Source organism: Eulemur rufifrons, chromosome 28 (assembly GCF_041146395.1).
Source record: "Eulemur rufifrons isolate Redbay chromosome 28, OSU_ERuf_1, whole genome shotgun sequence".
Classification (NCBI taxonomy): domain Eukaryota; kingdom Metazoa; phylum Chordata; class Mammalia; order Primates; family Lemuridae; genus Eulemur; species Eulemur rufifrons.
Window position 1 is genome coordinate 6,458,870 of NC_091010.1, and position 20,710 is coordinate 6,479,579.

At 56.9% G+C, this 20,710-nt stretch overlaps 1 protein-coding gene across 6 annotated transcripts in view; it reads right to left on the minus strand.

Moving 5' to 3' along the window:
• ARHGAP22 (Rho GTPase activating protein 22) overlaps positions 1-20,710 on the minus strand; it is a 183,560-nt gene that overhangs the window by 8,888 nt on the left and 153,962 nt on the right. For 4 of the 6 annotated variants that reach the window (XR_011231646.1, XM_069460315.1, XM_069460316.1 and 1 more), the window contains 2 exons: positions 20,263-20,391; positions 2,002-2,209 (listed from right to left, as the gene is read on the minus strand). Coding sequence is in view for 5 of the 6 variants with exons in the window: in XM_069460315.1 (XP_069316416.1) it covers positions 2,002-2,209; positions 20,263-20,391 (337 nt within the window). In the remaining variant the exon portion in view is untranslated. Of the gene's footprint in view, positions 1-2,001; positions 2,210-20,214; positions 20,392-20,710 lie in introns of all 6 variants that reach the window. The other 2 variants (XM_069460314.1, XM_069460317.1) reach the window with 2 other exon arrangements.

Genomic DNA, 20,710 nt, shown 5'->3' on the forward strand with positions numbered 1-20,710 from the left:
CCAGGAGTCCACAGAGCGCCGAGGGTCTGGCACAGAGGAGACCCTCCTCCGTGCTCGGCAACAGTGTGGACAGCCCAGGAGGGCTGCTGAAGCCCAGCCTGGGGCAGCGGTGGGAGGGGCGGGAACAGGACAGCTGGGGTCACTGAGCCTCTTAGGCCTGGTGGGGGTCTTCATGGGGGCGGGGCCCAGGACTACAGGCTGAGGGGATGTTCTTACAGAGGTGAGCAGGGAGGTGAGGAGGGGCTTCGTGGGGAACAGGGGCCAAGGATGGAAGCTGACACCCCAGCAGGCGACAGGCTGGAGTGTGGGAGAGAGAGCTCCTTTCTGGGACCCTCTGCAGGGTGGGCACAGCCACAGAGCCAGAGGAGCTGCCATGGAGGCGGCAGAAAGCAGGACAGAAAGGCCTCAGATACCCCAGAGGAGTTTCTAACGGGAGAGGGTACTGCAGCCCAGGGCGGCCGTGGGGTGTGGGGGTCACTGCTGAGAAGGTGGGGTGGGGGGACAAGCTTGGAGATGGGCCTCCAGACACAACCCCAGAAGAGTAGGAGTGGCCAGACAGGAAGGCAGACCGGAAGAGTGTCCAGGGAGCAAGGACAGCCTGCCCCACACTGCTAAGAGGCCAGGAGTCAGGTCTGTAAGCTGGGTACAGAACACTCTGGGGGGGGCCAGCAGGTGGGCAAGGCAGGGAGGGCAGCCAGGCTGAGCACACCGAGAACGCACCTCGACACGGTGGAGTGTCAAGGTGGAGACATAGCCTGGTGGGTGAGGCTCAGCCAGCCTGCGGCCACCATGGCAAGCTCCAGTGGAGTTTAAGTAGGGCAGTGGCTGATTTGTGTTTGCAGACATCGCTTACGTAGCATCAGGCACTAGGGTAGTGCATCTGATCCCGGGGCACTTCTAAAAGTCCATGTTCCCAGGCCCTGCCCATGTGGCATTATTTGAAGCAATTTCTAACCCTAACTTACTTGGGACCACACAAGCACAGGAAGGAAGAGATCTGCCTAGCAGAGGGTCCGAATGGACCACAAGCTCACTGAGAGTCAGCACGGGGATGGAGCTTTAGGAGGCTGTAGCTGAAGGGACCCTATACCCTCCCTGGGCTCCACGTCTAAGGAAAGGACCTGACCAACTCTTGTGGCTGTGGTGGTGGGTCTGGGGAGGAGCTGAAGGGACCGGGAGAGGTTCTGCTCCTGGAGGCCCTGTGTCCTGGGGCACAGGCGGGCCTCATCTGTGAGGGCAGATCTGAGAAGAAAGGACAGAAGCTCCATGGAGGCTAGAGTTGGCTTGATGCAGAAAGAACTTTCTGTGGAAAACAGCCCCCTAATGGGTGGGGTTCTGCCAGGAAGAGAGCCCCCAAACAGCCCTGGGGTGGGGGTGAGCCACGACTCCCCCACTTGCAGCTCCTGGGCTGTGAGTACAGCTGACTCCACCCGGGCAGGAACCCAAGGCCTGGGGAAGTCCCTTGTGACAGATTAAGAGGCTAACAGCCCCAGGACTGCTGGAGGACATTTGCTCCCCTGTCCCTGAAACCTGAGGGGGTGCCGAGCTGCTGCACCATCGTGTCACCGACAGCCTGCGGAGAGTCAGCCAAGGACTCGGAGCCTAAACACAGACCGCGCGGGGGGCTGGAGTCCTGGATACAGCCGTGCCTGAACTCCTCCAGCACAGCAGCCGGTAGGGCCCTTGCCTCTGCCAGGTCAGGGTGATGAGCATGTGCTGTGGAAGCTGCCAGAATGGATGTGAGTGGGCCGGCTATGTGGCAGGCATCCACCCTGAGAGGAGACCGAGGGCTGCCAAGGTGAGTTTGTGCCTACGCTCTGCCCACCGGGAGGGCTGGGTGAGCACACATGCGCCAATGTGGGCAGCCATCCCGCCCACCGTCCTGTTGCCCGGCTTCCTGGGGGCCGGCCCACCCCGCCCACCGGAGCTGGAGCTCTGGCCAGGAGCCCTGCAGGAGCAACGGACGGGGGCTCCATCCACAGCCCCCATCCCCAAGCTCACCTGTCAAACAGCGGCTTCTCTCCACAGTCAAAGGAGTCCTGCAGGTCCCTCACCAGGTTGGCCTGGCCCGGCATGCGGAAGAGCCCCTCCTCGGTGAGCCCGCGCTCCCGGATGAAGTCCACACACTGCTCCACCAGCAGCGGGGCCAGGCGGGGGCCGTACTTCCGCTCATGGTGGACTGTGTCCTCCAGGCGCTGCCCGAAGATCCCTGGGCACAGAGAGGAGCTGGTCACACCCCTGGCCCCAGCTCTGTGTGGGGCGGAGGGCACTGGGACGAGGGAGGCAGTGCTGCTGCTGGGGCCTGAGGAAGCCAGTCACGCCCTGGGAGGATGCGCCAGGAGGCCGGGCCGGGCCGTGGGCAGAGAGCAGGAGCGCGGTGGGCACGTGGCCTGGCTGGCCTGAGCTCGCCCAGGCAGGAGCGCGCGGCCCGCAGGGCGCAGGCATCACGATGCCGCCCCTCAGTTTTGCAGACACTCCAAGTGGGAAACCATCGCGCCCACCGGCCGCGGACGAACAGATACCTGCGTTCTGTTCCTGCCGTGGAGCACTGTGCTCGTGAGCACGGCGAGGCCCGGCTCACAGGACAAGACAGACGACAGTCACGTGAAGAACACAGTCGTGACTCAGCATCACCAATCGTTAGGGAAAGGTGAGATACCACCTCACTCCCATTCGGAGGCTGCTGTGTGGACAGACAGCGGATAAGAAGGGTGGCGAGCACAGGGAGAAGACGGAACCCTCGCGCACCCTGGCGGGAGTGCCAAACGGCGCAGCTGCTGCAGAAAACGGTAGTGCGGTTCCTCAAAGACTAAAAATAGAATTCCCATATAATCCAGTGGTCCCGCTTCTGGGTTTAGACCCCAAAGAGGTGAAAGCCGGGTCTCGAAGGGATACTGCACGCCCGTGTACACTGCAGCACTGCTCACAGCAGCTACGACACGGATGAATGCGGGAGCTGTGGTGTAGACATACGACGGGATGTGGCTCGGCCTTAAAAGGGAAGGACACCCGACACTTGCTACAACACGGATGCACCCTGAGAACATTGCGTGAGCAATCCGTTCACACACGGACAAGCGCCGTGCGATTCCACTTAGCGAGGAACCTGGAATAACGGAGCTCAGCCAGACAAGTGGAACAGCGCCTGCAGGGGCTGGGGCGGGGCGGGAGACGGGAGTCAGGACTTCCTGGGCAGCGAGCTGCAGTTTCGCAAGATGAAACGGGTTCTGGAGATGGATGGTGCTGATGGTTGTGTGACAATCTGAATGACCTTAATGCCACTGAACAGTATACTTTAAAATGGTGAATGAAGACAGTCAATTTTGTTAGGTGTATTTTTATGAACATGAACAAAAACTGAAAAACAAAAAACATAGTCAGAAGCAAAAGAAGCCAAGTCCTGGGGCACACACTGCATGACTCCATTTACGTGACATTAAGAAGCAGGCCGAACTAATCTGCCCTGTCAGGCCAAGACATGGCCACCTTGGTGGGTCAGTGACCAGAAGGAACCCGGGGGCACCTGGGACGCCAGTCACTCTGTCTCTGGACACTGCTGGCCCAGTCACGTTCGCCACGCTCACACTTATCTCTTGCACACTTTTCTGCCGCATGCTATAAGTCAGTAACATTTGCAAAAAAAAAGAAAAAAGAAAGAAAAGAAATCAGAGAGAAGGATCCAAAGCACTTAACACAGGACAAGACGGCAGATGAGGAACAGAAGGAGGGAGGAAGAAGGCAGATTCCACCACGCAGGGACTGCTTTAAAATAAGACCCGCCAGTCCCTGAGGCGGTGCCTGGCACAGGGCTGGACGCGCGAAGGCTCCTCCCCTCCCCAAGACAAAGCGTACAGAACTAGGGGGCTGCAGACTCCTCCCTTCAAGAAAACACACCCATGTGGGCTGTGCCTGGTGGATGCCATCGGTGCTTCAGGGAGAAGTGTGTGCACGTGTGTGTGGGGGGGGCTTGTGCATGCATGTGTGTGCACACGTGCTGCATGTGGGCTTGTGAACGTGTGTGCATGTGTGCATGTGGGCTTGTGTGTGTGCACGGTCATGCACTGTCAGGGGTGTGTGTGAGCGTGAGGGAAGTGTGCTGCAGTGGCTAACATGTGGCTAACACCTGGTGCTCCGCTGCCGGCGCTGTTCTGAGCACACTACACATGGCCACATATTTAATCCTACACAGCTTGCCACCTTAGGGACTACTACTTTCATCATCATCCTCATCTTGACTTCTCGGATGAGCAAACTGAGAGGCAGAGGGCTTTAAGAACATGCCCAAACTCTCCCAGCACGTGGCAGGGTCAAGGTTCAAACCCAGGCAGTCTGGCTCCAGGTGTGGAGAATGTTCCAGGCCACACTGCCGCTTGCCACTCACGCTGGTGTGTAGACACCTAAGTGAGGCATCTGCCACCCAGCCTGCTTCCCTGTTGCTCCCCAGCAGTTCCCAGGACGGGGGATCTTTGGGCCACAGGCAGAGGCACAGAGGCTGCAGCACTGACAAGGAGAGAAGGCGCTGCCCCTGCCCACGGGGTGGGGTCCAATGGATCAGTCAACAGTGTTGAGCACAGTATGGGGCTGATGTCACTGCAAGACGGGCCTGCTGGCCGCCCGGGGTAGCTCTGAGAAGAAGCTCGTCCACAGAGGCCCCAGGGCCGACCACTCACTGCATCCCGGCCTTTCCACCTGGTCCGGGGACACCGAGCCCCTGCTCCCTCTCACCTCGCTCAGGGCTCAACAACGGGCCACATGGGTCCGTCCACAGATGTGCCTGTTTAGCTCGTAGGATGTTTGAAGCATTTTAAAATTAGTTATTTAAAACCAAGAGATTTCATACAAAATCTGGATCCCCAGCTCTCTTGAAAAGCCCACAGATATGGCGGCACCAGGCCTGAGTTCCCAGATGGCAACGCTGCCGGAGCTCAGTGGCCTCCGTGCCCTATGAGAGCACACACAGTGCCACCCTCCGCAGTGCCCACCATTCCCGTCGCCGCCCACCTGGCACACACTCCACCCACAGGGCTTGGCCAGGTGTTCATTCCCTTCCTCTGCTCTGACCTCTGGGGCACAGCCCTCCCCCAAGGACACTGGGGTCAGGAGAAGGGGAAGGGGTCCTGACCCACAGAAGGTAGACATGGGAAGCCACGCCTGGGGCATGGCTAGGACCTCGGCTGAGCAGGCAGAGGACATGGGGCACGGGGGAGTGCCCATGGGCAGACAGTCCCAAGCGGGGAGGGGCCTGCTTCCTGCCTCCCTCTGTACTCACACACGAGCACACACGTGCACGCACGCACACGCCTTCCCTGCAGCTGCACCCACTACCTGGGTGTCAGGACTGCACCTGCGTTGTGCTGCCAGGCCCGTGCGTGGGCCTCTTTCCTCCCCAGTCTGTGCAGATTTGTCACCAGTGCTTGGAAACAGCTCAGGCGTCTGTCCTACACGAGCTGTCCCAGTCCTCCTCCCAGCTTCCTCTCCTCTGTCGCAGCCCTGCTGCCATCCTCACGGACGGGGTTTCAGGACGCTCCCCTCTGCTGGGTCCCCTGGGTGCCCGGAGTCACCTCCCTCTCTCCAGTGCCAAGCCCATGCTGGAGTGGAGGGGACACACCGTCCAGGGCCATCGCCCATCCCCAGTCACTGCGCTCAGCTCCCCACCCCCAGCTCTCAGGGGACCGAAGGCCACAGCTGGGGAAGAGACACTGAGGAAAAGAATTCCCAGTTCTCTCCAGAGACCCACAAAGCTTGGTAATGCCACCCAGCCTCCTCTTGGCTCCAGCCCTTCCTGCTCTCCCACCTCCTGTCCCCAGAACACCGGCCAGCCATCTGTCCATCCATCTGTCCATCACTCCTGCACTGTGCAGCACCCAGCCTGGGTCCCAGAGAGCTTTAGAGCTGTCCCGAGGGCTGCAAACACAGAAACCACCCCCGGCCTCCCCTGCCAGAAACCCTCCGCTGCCTGCACTCAGGGTAAAGCCGAAATTGGTAGCAAGGCCCAGTCCCACCTCCCTCCACCAGCTGTAGGTGCAGAGCCTGGGCCAGCCTGGCTGTCATACCACACCCGGCCCACAGCTCCCAGCCCAAACACAACCACTGCCTCCCCCAGGAAGCCTTCCTGACCACTCTCCCTGCTGCCAGCACAGGGCTGTGAGAGCCAGGGAAGGGAGACCACAGGGCCCTGGGCACTTCTAAAGAAGGGAGATTTCAGGGAGAAGGTAATGTTGGACCCAACGTCTAAAAATGAGCAGGAGGTGGCCAGGGTGGGGGGCAGGGCAGAGGGATCGTGGTTGGGGGCACAGCAGCACCCTGCCCTGGAAAGGCCCAGGGGCCCTGGTGAGCACTGACCCATATGTCCCTCAGGCACCCAGAGGCCCTCCAAGTGCCGAGCTTCTGCCTGGCATGGGGGTTGGGCTGGGTTGGGCTGGGGACCCAGGCAGGCAGGGAATATTCAAGGCCAAGAGCCATGGTGAGTCTGCACTAGCACTGGGCTGGGGGCACGTCCTGGCTAAACCACTGAAGAGTAGAGTGGCCCCTTTCCTATGCCTCAGTCTCTCCATCTAGAAAATGGAATGATCACACCTGTCTTTAGGGGATGCTACGAAGACCACCAGACTACCAGGAGGCCCTGCCCCCTGGCACTGCCAGGCCCCGGGACACTCCCAGCACAGCCCCAAGTGGAAGCTTGTGCAGCCTTCAGGTGTGATCTGCCCCTCCTCCGAGCTTGGAGAGGAGCCATATGGGGACCCCCCACTCCCAGGGAGTCCTTGGTCCAGCTCAGCCTCCCAGGAGGCTTCCTTCCTGGCTCCCTCCTGCTGGAGGCAGCCTGTGCTCAGGCTTCAGGGCCTGGCCTCCCGCCCAGGGGCCCTGCCCACCACTCCCCTGGCCAGGGTCTCTCCAGTAGAGCCTGGCAGGGCCTGGCCCCGCTGCGCTGCAGCCCTCCTGGCACATGTCGGAGACGGGAGCCTTGCCAAGAACCAATTCCAGTAGGTTTGTCAGCTCCCTGGAAACCCAGCCAGCATGTGGGTTCCTCGAGGTCCCAGCCCACGCTCTTCACAGAGCACTGGCTCTGCCACCAGAGAGGAAACTGCCAGAGGCTGCCTCTCCTCTGGGTGAACTTGCTGCCAGGCCTCCTCCCCTGCCAGCGGCTCCCTGGCAAAGCCGTCGCTCCCTCCCTCTCCTGGGAATCCCAGTCAGCTGGCTCAGATCCCTGTCCTCGGTGACCCTGGGCACCACCCTCAACCTCTCTGAGCTGGTGTCAACCACTTCACAGGGTTGTGAGTGTCCACAGGAGATCGCAGCACACTGGGCACACGGACGCAGGTGCTAAGTACACATGGCTTTCTCCTGACCCTGGAGGGCCCACTGGGTGCAGGCTCTGTCTGCCCGAGTCCCGCCCCCTGGGCCCTGGCAGGAAAGGGAGGCCCTGGGATTCCCCCCTGGAGCTGAGCCCTGAGCCCAGGCAGGCCCGCCCGGCCATGCTGCCTGCTTTGGGCTCTTTCCAGTAGAGGGCAAGGCCACAGTCCCCGAAAAGGCACAAATTCTAAAATTCTCTCTGGAAATTCATAAACTTTGGGCAATTCCACAGTTTCCCTCTTGGCTCCAACCTTTCCTGCTCTCAGTGCCCTGTTCCTGAGGCACCCGCCATCCTCCGTGCATCCCCCCACCCTTTGTCCGTCCAGGTGCAGGGTGACCTGCCTTCTGTCACTTCTAGGCTCTGCTCTGGGTACTACAGAGCCTCAGAACTGACCCTGGGGCTGTCACCCTACGGATTCCACCCTGGCCTCCCCACTGAAAACCCTTTCCTGCCTCCGCCGGAGGAACACAGGGGAGGCTAACCTCACCTTGGAGCGGGGGTCGGCGGTGCCTTCCCAGGGCCAGCCAGGCCTCAGGGTGGAAGTCATTCCCTCCTACTCCTACTCGGGGTGGCTGGCCCCACACCGCCGCCGCACTGGCACAGCGGCCTTCGGGTGGCCCAGGAGGCTCGGACCGGTAGTGGGGGTGGGGAGGGCTCCTCTGCAAGCCCCCGCCCCCTCCCAGACTCAGCGTCCAGGAGGGCGGAGGCGGCGTCTGGCCTCTTCCCTCGGACACGCACGCCCCCCGCCCCCCAACACCCTGCTCCCGGGGAACAGCCCGCCGCGACACCCCAAAGCCCCCGGGCCCCCGCTGAGCCCCGCAAGACGCATGCGCGGCGCTCTCCTCGCCGGTCGCCGGCCCCGGGTTCGAGCGCCTCTCGGCCCGGCCCGGATCGCCGCTTCCCCAGCGGGCCCAGGGGCGCCCTACCTGGGGCGGCGGGCGCGCAGCAGGCGGGCAGGCGGCAGGGCGGCCGCGGGCAGGCGCGGCACCGGGAGAAGGCCCGCGCGGCCGGCATCAGGCCCATGGCGCGCCCGGGCGCGGCGGCGCGGCGGCGGCTGGAATGCCCGGCACGCGCGCAGGTAGCGTCTTGCCCGCCCCGGGCCCGGACCCCGGGGCGAGGGAGAGCCCGGATTTGCCTGGGATGCCACGCCCGGAGTCGCCCGGTGGAAGGGCTCAGTTTCAAACATCTGACGCCCTTTCCCTAATTAGGCACCGCAGGAATCCCTTCCTCTTTGCGGAGGACCGGCTGCAGGAGCGTCCACTCGGCCCTCAGCCTGCGAGGCAGGTGTTACAGGTGGGGCAACGCTGGCCCAGGACGTGGGTCCCGGGCCAGCGGGACGGAAAGCTAGGCCGCTGGCTCTAGGGGCCGGGCTCTAGGCCCCCCTGGCCCCCGCCCTGCCTAGGCAGCACCCTAGTGCCAAGGAGGTGGTTTGGACTCGACACACGGTATCTCCATGAGCAGCCCTGAGAGCAAGTATTGACTCCCCATTCGGTTATGTGGTTTGCCTGAGGCTACACCGTTGGTAAGTGATGGATCTTCATTCAAACCTAAATTGGCTCTCTGTACAGCCTGGGTTCTTCTGAGGGGAGGACTGGGAGAAGAGCCCACAGTCCATACTTTCCAAGTGTGAGGACCGGGGGAGGGGCGGTCTGGAAGAGGTACACAGCACACACAGGAGGGCAGGTGGGCAGAGGCAACGCTGGGGGGCTGTGCAACAACAGCAGGGCGCACGGGGGTCCCAGGGCTCCGTGGGCAGAATCCTGTAAGGGAGGGACCTAGGGGTCCTGGGGCTGGAGGGGGTGGGGCCCATCTTCAAGCTGGGTGTGCAGGGCTGGTGGCCTCTTGCTCCAAGTAGAGCCTGGCCTAGGGTGGGGCAAGAGCTGTGCTCACCACAGGTGCAAAATGGAAGAGGTACCCAAAACCTCAGTAACCAAGATAAATATTTTATCGCAATATGCTAAGAATAAAAATTAAGGCAAAAAATCCATGATGAACAAAAATCAAAATTTAAAATAAAAACAGGATCAGCCCCTGCACTTGCACAGGCCTTGAGTGTCTCACTCCCGCCACCCTAATCTCATCCATGCACCCTGTCTTTATTTCCAGTTTTCTTATCTTTTTTATCGTGAATGTGATCGGCTAAATAAATAGTGCGCTCTCCCCAACATGTCTCTGTCCTAATCCCTGGACCCTGTGACTAGGTTACCTTACACTGTAAAAGGGACTTTGTGGACGTGACGAGGGCTGTGTGAGCCGGTATAATCATGAGGGTGTCAGAAGAAGGTGGCAGAGGTGAGGTGAGGTGAGGACACACGCAGAGACTGGAGTGACACAGCCGCGGCCTCTAGGTGGGAGAGGCGAGGACCAGATTCTGCCCTGGAGCCCGCAGAAGAAACAACCCTGTGGACGCCTTGATTCTAGCCCCAGAAGACTAGATTCTGACTTCTGATCTCTGGAACTGGAAAAGAATAACTTTGTGTTGTTTTAAGCTGCTAAATTTGTGGCAATTTGTTACAGCAGCAATAGGAACCTAGCACAATAGATTGTTTTGCATCAATTTTCATTTAAAAAATACTACAATAAAATACTTATCCTGATGACTCAGTTCTCTGCTGCCCCCTTAAATTTTGTGCCCCAGGCCAGGCAGGCTGCCTAATCTTGGCCCTGACACTAAGTGTGGGTGGGCGACACAGTTTTCTGCCTTCCCAGAGTTCCGGTAGACATAAAGATGGGAAGGGCAGTTCATGGTGCCCTAAACCTACCAGCAAAGCCTGGGTGTCCCCATGGCCCAGGGACCGGCGGGTCTGAGCAGCCCTGTCCACGCTAAAGAGAAGGGGCGGAGGGCTCAGTAGAGGCACCTGCCTACGCTGGGTGCAGGTGGGACTCTCTCGGGGGGGCAGGAGGGCTCCGCCACTGACTTGCTTTCTCCCCTCCAAGCCTCGGTTCCCCACCTGCGTGGTCAGAGTTGGACCTACCAGTCTACCCCCTCCAGCCCACCCGAGCTCCGCAGACAGATGGGTCTGCACTGCGCCCATTTAGAAAGCTCCCACAGGCACTGCCACGATGGATGAGCTCCCAGTTAAGCCCTGGCCCTGCTGCACCCACTCCACCTTGGGGTGATTTTTAACCACGGGGCCTGTTGGGGATGGGTGTGCGGTGGTAGTCACTAAATTGCCCTCTTGGGGTAGGGCTGGGGAGCTGAGAACCTGAGGGTCTGTCCTCTCATACCAGCAAAGGTGACAGCTGACCTCTTTAGTGTGGATGGCTCTCATCTCTGAGCTTTGTATCCAACAGGCCCTGGGTTGGGGCTGGGGTCCAGGACCTCAGGGACTGTCTCTGCCCTCAGTCTTAGTTATACTCTGCCCCCACTACCCCAGTGAGACAACTCAGATCTAGAAGGCATGGTGCTCTGAGGCCTACTCGGCAACAGCATCCACGGATGGGCTTGCCCCCAGGGCTGCCCCTGCTCCCAGCCCCACTGTGTGGTGTTAGGCAAGTTGCTGAACCTCTCTGGGCTTGCCCCTCCAGAGCTATCAAACCCAGAGCAACAGTAGCCCATGGCAAGTCTGAGCTCCCTCCCTTTGTCTAAGAGTAGTGTGGGATGAAGTCCTCCAAGGCTGCCTGGAACAAGCTGGAAGCCAGAGATCCCAACCACAGGACACCCTGAGGCCTCCTGGCGTCTCTAGAGCAGGCACCTGGGCTCTGGGCGCCAGCAGACCTAGGTTGGCACACCAGCTTCCCACTTACTTTGTGACCTGGATCACTAGGGCCTCCCTGCTGCTGTCTCCTCATCTGAAAGGGGAGGGTGAGGGGACTGAATTCACAGGGCTATTGGCAGGCCCAGTAGGGATGCAGAGCCCAGCATGGGAAACGCTGGGGTCACCAGGGGTTTGTTCCCATCTCAGCACTAACTGGGGCAAACTCTTTTCTGGCCCTGGGATCTGAGCTCCACTTAGCACAGACTGAAGCCAGGCTGGCCAAGCTGACAGGCAGTTCTCATCACAGCTGCTGGAAGGGAAGGACTTAACGGACGAGCAAGGTGGTTAAAGGCAGTTGAACAGTTAGGGTCCTGAACTTTGCAGGAAGCGGTGGTGAGCAGCCCTCCGTAAATCACCCCGGCTGGCTTGCCAGGCTCTCCCAAGATAAGGCAGCGGCTCTGGCCCTCGTTTTCCTGGTCTGGTAAACAAGCCGGCCTCCAGCTCCGCGGCAGCTCATCAGTAGGGGCTGTAGCTGGAGGTCATTTCCCCTTGGGGGTCCAAGCTCTTAGGCTTCTGGGGCTCTTGTAGAAAGAAGCCTTGAGGGCTGCAGGGAAGGAGGCCCAAGTGTGCCGTGAACCAATCCCTATACCCAGAAGAGGCCACACCTGCCCTCTATGAGCCTGGACAGGGTCCAAGGCCTATGGGAATATCTCTTCCTCCACCTGGGCATGTGGACCCTTGGGGCCCACTAGAATAGGCTGGGGCACCAGAATTGGGCTCAAGTGTCCCTTCTGTTGGCTTAGTGACCTAAGGTCCAGCCAGGATCAGCAACAGTCCTTTCTCTTCCTTTTTGGAAGGGCTGCCAAGAAAGGCCACAAGCAGGCTGACATTCACAGGAACTGGAGATCAGACTCTGTCTTGAATCTCCTAGTAGGGCAGGGCGGGACATGGATCATGCAGTGCTGGGAAGAAGTGGTCCACTAGGAACTCAGGCTTCACCACTGCCAGCCTGGCCTGGGTCCAGTGACCTTTCACTCTGTATCTCATTGTGCCTCCAGGGCTTGTTTGGAAACGTCATTCCAGCAAATGATGACCACTGCCAGCTGCCTAACAGGGTTGCGTTATGTCCTGCCAAGTTGTCCCAAGGTTGGATTTTCTTCAATGTCAGGTGTCCTGCCCTGTGGCCTCAGGGAGCTGTCTCTGTTCCCTTCTCCTTTCCCCCACGAGGGCAGGGGAGTCAGCTCCTAGGGGACAGAGTCAAGTCTCCAGGAGCCTGTGAGAGCCAGGCACAGCCAGCTGGAGCAGGCTTGGGCAGCGCAGGTCCAATGACTGTCGCAGGCCTGCTGCCTGGCCCCTCGTGTCCCCTGTAGTCACTCTGGGCAGGGACACCATTCCCCAGCTGGGCTCCTTGCCCCAGGACTGCTGCCCTGGGCTGCCAACAGGAAGGCTGAGACCAACAGCTTCTGGGCTGTGCTTGGTGGTGCCAAGGGCCCGTAGGTGGAATAGTTACCACACTACTAATTATTGAGCTCTAACCCCCGCCCCCCAGACTCCTGTCCAACTGCCCACTCTGCATCTCCACTGCTTTAATGACTCAAAGACACCTCAGACTCGGACATGTTCAAACAGCTGTGGCCTTGCCACAGTCTCCCAAACCTGCCCCGTGCTGAGTCCTCCCCTCGCAGTTCATGACAGCTCTGTCCTCCAGCCACCCAGCCAGACACCCTGGAGTCAGCCTTCACTGCTCCCTCCTCGCACCCACATCCAGGAGAGCTTATTGGTCCCACTTGCAAAACAGATTTGGAATCTGATCACTGTCACCTCCCCGTCCACAATGAAAGCACCCCCTCTCTTGTCTGGATTACTGCAAATATGTTTCCGGCTTCCCCTTGCACCTCCTGGGCCAGCAGTCAGAGCTGTCCTCAAACTATGTATCAGATCACGACATCCTCTGCTCAAAGCCCTCCAATGCCCCTCTCCCGTTTTACCTAAGAGTAAAAGCCAGGGTCCTGACAGGGGCGCAGGAGGCCGCTACCTTCTGGTTCCCATCTGTCCCCTCCCCCAGTCCCTCCAGCCCCTCTGCCTCTGCTCTGGTTCTAGATCCTATCAGATGTTCTCCTGCCTTTGCCAAAGCTGTGACTTCTGTGTGGCACACTTCCACCAGACTTCCCTGTGGCTCACTCTCTCCCCTCTTTCTACACTTTGTCTGAACAATGAGATACCACTTCACACCCACTGGGATGGCCATTATAAAAACAAAAACAAAAAAGAGAAGACAAAAAGTGCTGGTGAGGATATGTAGAAATTGGAACACTGTCCACTGCCAGTGGCAATATAAAATGGGGCAGCTGCTGTGGGAAATGGTATGAAGATTCCTCAAAAAATTAAAAATAGAATTATCCTATGATCCACCCATCCCACACCTCTAGGTACATACCCAAAAGAATTGCAAGCAGCGACTCAAAGGGATGCCTGCACACTGATTTCACAGCACCGCTATTCGTACTGGCTGAAGCACGGAAGCACACAGCGTCCATCAGCAGCTGAGTGGAGGAGCGAAGTGAGGCACGTCCACACCGTGTCAAATTACTTGGCCTCAAAATGGAAGGGAATCCCGACACACGCTACAACGTGGATGAAACTTGAGGACATCATGCAAAGTGAAATAAGCCAGTCAGGAAAGGACAAATATGTATAATTCCACTCACAGGAGGTACTTAGAGCAGTCGAGTGCATAAAGACAGAAAGTAGAATGGTAGTAGCCCAGGGTTGGGGGAAGGAAGGAATGGGGAGTTATCATTTAATGGGGACAGAGTTTTGGTTCGGAGAGATGAAGAAGTTCCGGAGATGGACGGTGGTGATGGCTGTACAACAATGTGAGTAGGCTTAATGCCACTGAAATGTCCACTGAACACTCTGTTTTCTTCTCTGCTGTGTCCTCTGCCTGCACATCACAGATGCTCAATAAGCATTTTTTGAATGAATAAAAACTACTTAGTGCTGAGAGAGTGCTGAGCATTATATGCCCATTTTCTCTCTTAATTCTATGACAATCCTATAAAAAAAGATACTATTTTTCCCATTTTGCACACAAGGACTCAGAGGGTAAGAGGTGTGCCCAGGGCCACACAGCAAGCTAGTGACAGAGGAAGAATACACCTAGACCAAGCCTGTTGCCAAAGCCTCACCCTGCCTCCTCACACTTCAATCCAATGGGTTTGGCTAAGTCCCTTCCCATGCACAGAAAATTCCAGGCTTTGAGGGCCTTGCAGATCTCTCCAGATACCCAGGCAAGGATTGCACATGTTCAAGAACCTACCAGATGCCAAGGCAGCCCTGGGGACCACGTGACTGTTGTCCCCATTCTCTCTCCTCTCAGAAAGGGATGGCAAAGAGGTGCTGCCCCGTGTGTCCTCCTGGGGTCATTTTCCCTGAACTGGGCACCGAGGTTCAGAGATTAGTTTGGGGAGTGTTGGTCCCTTAACAACATCACGTCTTCTGATCCATGAACATGGGATGTCTTTCCACTTATTTAGTTCTTCTTCAATTTCTTTCAACAATGCTATGTTATTTTCAGAGTATAACTTCTGTACTTCTTTTGTTAAATTTATCCCTAAAGTATTTTATTCTTTTGGATGCTATTGTAAATGAAATTTTCTTAATTCATTTTCAGTTTGCTCATGGCTACCGTATACATATACAATTGATTTGTATATATGGACCTTGTATTCTGCAACCTTACTGAATTTTTTATTAGTTCTAATAGTTTTTTAGTGGATTTCTTAGGATTTTCTATATACAAGACCATGTCATCTGCAAATAAAGATACTTTAATATCTTCCTTTCCAATCTGGCTGCATTGTTTTTTTCATTATCTTGCCTAATTGCCTTGGCTAGAACCTCCAGTACAATGCTGAATAGAAGAGGTGAAGGCAAGAATCCTTGTCTTGTTCCTGATCTTAGAGGAAAAGCATCCAGTCTTCCTCTGTTAAATATGATATTATCTGTGGGGATTTTGTAGATGATCTTTATCAGGCTAAGTTCCCTTCTATTCCTAGTTTTTGGAGTGTTTTTATCATTGAGTGGTACTGGATTTTATCAAATGCTTTTTCTGAGTCTACTAAGATGATCAGGTGTTTTTGTCCTTTTTGGGGGTATTACATTAATTGATTTTCAGATGTTAAATCACCCTTGCAATCTTGGGATAAATCTCATTTGGTCATAGTGTATAACTCTTTGCATTCAATGCATTGTTAGTATTCTGTTGATGATTTTTGCATCTATATCTGAAGAGATATGGGTGCTCCAGCAATAATTCTCTCTCCCTCCTGCACTGTCAATCTTTTGCAATGCTGTTTGGTCTTCCAACTTAAAAAATAAACAAACTCCCTCTTTTCGTGACTTTCCCCTCCAGCTGCTGTCCTGTTTCTCTCTTTCCCTTCACAGCAAACTGCTTGGAAGAGTTGGCTATGTTCACACCCCACCTCCCCTCCTATTATCCTGTCCCATGCCCACGACTCTCAGGCCATGCCCAGCACTCCACCAAAGCCACCCTTGCTCAAGTCATCAATGAATGTGCCCAACTTCAGTCCCCCTCTGGCTGATCTATCCCTAGCACTTGCTGTAGTGGATCCCTGCTGCTCCTTCTTCACTTGGCTCCAGACCCCTTCCCTCTCAGGGCTCCCTCCCAGCCCCTCTGCGGTGTGTCATCCAGCCTCCTGGCTTCAAACCCCACCTGTGTGCCTGTGGCCCCCAAACTCTCTCTCCAGCCCAGTCCTCTCCTCTGACCTCTAGACTTAAATACCTACCTACCTACCTGGCATCTAAACTTGAATATTTGATAGGTATCTCAAACTAAGATCTTCCTTCCAAACAACTGCACTTCCTGTGGTCTTCCTATCTCAGTTAAAGACTAATCCATCCTTCCAGTTGCTTAAATAAAAATGCCCCAGAATTACCCTTTACTTCTCTCATTCATTCTTATGCACCTCTTGTCCATCCCAGCTGGAAAGTAACACCGGCTCAACCTTCAGAATAAATCAAGAATTCAATGACTTCTCATCGCCGCCGCCATAGGGGCCAGGCTGCCCTCACTCTGACCTGCACTGTTGGGAAAGTCACTCCTAACTGGCCTCCCTTCCTCCTCGCCCCCCTTTGGTCTATTCTCAGCATGGCAGCCAGAGGGATCCTGGTAGGACCTGGGTCAGGCTCTGCCACTTCTCTGTTCCAAACCACAGGGCGCCACTGGCCCCACCATGATGACAAGGCCCCACTCCCTCTCTGGCCGCTCTCCTCCCCTCCCCTTCGCCCACTCTACTTGGGCCACACTGGCCTCCTGCTGCTCTTCCAACGCGGAGCGCCTGCCTCTGCCTGTGCTGTCATTCACCCTTTCATCTCTTTTATTCCAAAGTCGCCAAACTCCGACCCCCTGTCACTCCAGCTCACCCTCCCTGCCTCCTCTGTCTCTGCTGCGCCCACCACCGTCTCACCTACGGTGGCTTGCTCAGTGTGCCGGTCATCCGCCTCCTCTACTGGCACACGAGCTCACAAGGGCAGGGGCCTTGTCTGTCCTGCTCCCTGCTGTCTCCCCAGCCCCCGGATCCAGGGCAGACTGGCTGCGTGAGCGACTGAATGAATGCGCACTCCACTTGGGCCACATCTGGGCAGGCGGTCAGCAGCACAGGCTCCTCTGACCCTCGGCCTGGTGCTGTCGTCTCGCGGGGAAGGCTGGGCTTTCGCCGCTGCGGCAGGCACGCTGCCCGCTGCCAGAACACACACGCTGAAGGGCTCACTGGCTCCGCTATGAAACAGCGAGAGGAGGACTGATCCTCTAAGCCTCCTTTTCCAGGGACCCAGGCTAATAACTGTTCTGCCAAGAAACCTTCAGGGGCTGCCTGAGCCCACCTGCGAGTGCCATGCTTGCCCAGACACGTCCAGGGTTGCTAACTCCTGGGATTTCTGCATTTCCTCTGTGCTTCTGGGAGAAAGGAGATAAGCGCCTTTGATGGCAGTTCCTGTTTCAATGCTCAGGGGTCCGTCAGCACACAGGCTGGGAGGGCGGCTAAACACCGGGCCTGGGGGAGGGGCGAGCCTGGGTCCCACGTGAGATTCTGCTGAGGGTTCCCGTCGTGAACAGGCAGAGAGGGAGACGGACGTGTGGCCAGTGCTGCTCTTGGACGGGACACTTCGGCCAGGACAAAGCACAGCCTTTGGGGTCCGAACATCCGCCTTAGTTTCTCAGCTCTGCTCCCCAACTGGCTGTATCGTCTTGGGCAAGTTATCTAGCCCCTTTCATGCCTAGTTCCTCTTCTTTGTTTTATTTATTTTTATGAGCCTTTATATACTGAAGTATACACACATTCGGAAAAGTATGTAAAGCATAAACATGCAGATGAGCACGTTTATTGTAAAAGGAACACCTATGTAACTACTACCCAAGTCAAGCTAGAGAACATTCCAGAAACCTTATGCCTGTCCCCAACCTCATCTTCACCTCTTCCCTCCTCCCTACTATCCTGACTTTCAGGGCATTCCTTTCTTTGCTTTTCTTTATGTTTTTGCTGCCTCTCTATCCACAAATATAGTTTACTTCTGCCCTGTATTTCAACTTTATCTAAATAGAATCGCACAGCATGTTTTCTGGGTTTGTCTGTTTAGCTTCTTTAGTCCCACACTGTCTTTAAGATCCATGCATGTTGCTGGGGCAGCTGTAGTTGGTTCATTCTTGTCGCAGAGTTTACTGCAGGACTGAGTCACGGTCATTCATCCACCGCACTGTTGCGGGGCACTCGGGTTGGCACCAGGCCACCCTCAGCAAGGCAGCCGTGAACACCCGAGGTGTCCGAGACTCCTGGAGTACCTGTGCACATGCTTCTATTTGGGACATGTCTTGTGTGGAGTTGCTGGGACACAGGTGAGCACAGCATCAGCTTCAGCAGACAGTGCCACACGGTTTCCCCAGCAATATGTGCAAGTGTCTGTAGCTCTATCCTCATCATCACTTGAAACCATCTGTCTTTTTCACTCAGTCATGCTGGTGGGGGAGTAGAAGTATCACGCTGTGGTTTAACTTGCATTTCCCTGATTGCTGACGAGGCTGAGCGCTGTTACCTATGTTCACTGGTTATGAGGGTTTCTTCCTTGGGGAAGTTCAAGTCTCTTGCCCAGGCGTCTGCTGGCTTCTCTATCTTGTGCGGGAGTTTGGGGAGCGAGTGGTCTGATGGTCGTGCGCATTGCAAACTCTTCTTCTAACGTCCAGCTTGTCTTTTCCTTCTCCTAATCCGCTTTTTAAAGAATAGATGCTCATTTTCTGTCATACCATTTATCGATCTTCTCCTAGTAGCTTAGTGCTCTTTATAACCCATTTACAAAATCTTTCTCTACTCCAAGATCATGATGACGACATTCTCCTTTCCCTGGTGCCTGAAGGTGCCACCTGTCGGAAATCACAGTCCAGCTCCATAGGAGCCTGCTTCTGGGCTCTGTTCTGTTCCACTGGTTCATATCAAAGGAAGCCCATGGAAGGCAGCAGAAATTCCTGGGTGGGCACAGGTCTGCCCAGGCCATTAAGTTGGGGCTGAGGGTCAAATGTGCTGTGATAATGAAGGGACAGGGAGGCCACAGCAGACAGTGTGACACCACTTATGAGGCCCAGGAGAACGATTTAACTTTCAACATCATATTGGCTCTTCTACGCAAGGGATTTATGGTTCAGTGAAGGGTGGTCAGGCAGCCACAGCCCAGAGGGGAGAGGAGAGCTGGTGAGGGGAGGAGTGAAGGAACAGGCTCGGCCGAGGGGGCTTGCAGACCAGGAGATGGGCTCAGAGTCCCCGAAGGTGAGGGTCTGTCCCTGCCTGGACTATGTGCCAAACACGGTAGGAAAGAGAGGATGTCCATGGCTGTGTGGTCAGAACCCGGCCAGCCTTCAGGCTCCTGGTGTCCACTCTGACCACGGAGTTGGTGTGCTGGCTGCCCCCAGCGTGGTGATCCCATCATGAAAGCTGTTTTCACGGTGACATCATATGGACGCCAGCCTGCAGAGGTAGCAGCTGTATGGCTGGGAGCCATCTTTCCTTTTCTCGCACCCCACATCCAGACTGCGGGCAAAACCTGGCAGTCCCACCTTCAGAACGCCCTGCAGCTGACCACTCGGCACCATGCCTGCCGCACGAGACTGCCATGTGACCATCCCAGCCTGCTGTGTCCACTCCTGTCCCCCCTATGGCTCTCTCCTCATGGGGTAGCCAGAGGGGCCTTTTATAAATCTAAGTCAGGTCCTGTGCGTTCCCCGCTGAGAGCCTTCCTGGTGCCCCATTGCATTGAGAACAAAATCTGAAATCCCTGCCATGGCCCTAAGGCCCAGGCAACCTCCTCCCTGACCTCAGGCCCCCACTGTTGCATCTTCACTCCCGCGGACCCACTGGCCTCCTGCCATGCCTTGTGTTCCCCTAGCAGGATCCTACCGCAGGGACTTTGCACTTGCCAGTCCCTCTGCCGGGATGCTCCTCCCCGGCATGGCCTGGCTGTCCTGGTCACTTCGTTAAGCCTGCTGGGCCCCTCCACCTAACAGCATCCCCCATCCTCCCACTGAGCGTGACTTTGCTTTGTTGAATTTCTCACCACCGACCATCATGAGACACGTGTCCTTGTCTACCGTCTCTCTCCCACAGAGAACGGAGAAGAGGGAGGGTAGACATGGTGTGTTTGTTTACCACTAAATTCCTCATGACTGGAATAGACCCAGTACGTTTCAGGTACCCAATAAATGTTTTTGAATAAAGGAGGAAGCAAATAGCAACCGTTGCTTTCAGATCAGGGACAGGGAGTGGGTTTGGGGGCCGGGGCAGTGTCCCCGTGTGGCTGCAGTAAGGCCGGCAGAGGGGAAGGAAGGAAGACCCAGACGTCTGATGTGAAGCTGCATGAGCAGACCCCTCACGCCCACCCAGCAGCCAGCAGGGGATCTGGACGCAGTGGGCAAGCTCTCAGAAGCCCCAGGACCCTGGTGGGAGGAGGGCACCCTTTCGGAAAGCCAGCCTGACTCCCCTGCCAGGGCCTGCTCGGGACACTAGTGGGACGGGTGGCTCTTGAGCGCTGGCAGCAGAAGGGCCAGCTTGCCAGAAACACAGGACACAGCAGCAAGTCCCGGGCGACAGGGGCCGTGATTACCTGGAGGCAAGGGTTCTAGAGGGCGGGCACGCGAGCTACGGGCAGTACCTCCGCCAAGCGGGGCCCAGATGACCCGGCGGATGGCCTGCACCCAGTCCTCCATGTCGCGCTGGGAGCTGGCCATGAGCAGGAGCGCCTCCGGGTTGGCCGGCACCTTCTCCCGCTCGCCGGCACCACCTGCAAGACAGGGAGACACAGGCTTACCACAGGGTCCCCGCGTGGGACACTGTGCAGTGCCCTCGGTGCACTCCAGCCCCGGGGGGCGGGGGTGCCCTCCCAGACCGCCAGGCCCATCCCTTTCACACCTCACACAGCACACAGCTCTCTTTTCGCCCAGAGCCTCACTTTGTTACTTTTCCATATCAACATAGAATCATTCAAAGCATCTCAGGGAACTATTAGGAAAAAGCATGCGGATTTTGGCCCTGCTCAGAGAAGTGCAAAGCCCCAGAGCGGCCTCAGCAGCGTGGTTTTCTACCAGCTTTGCCCACCTCCG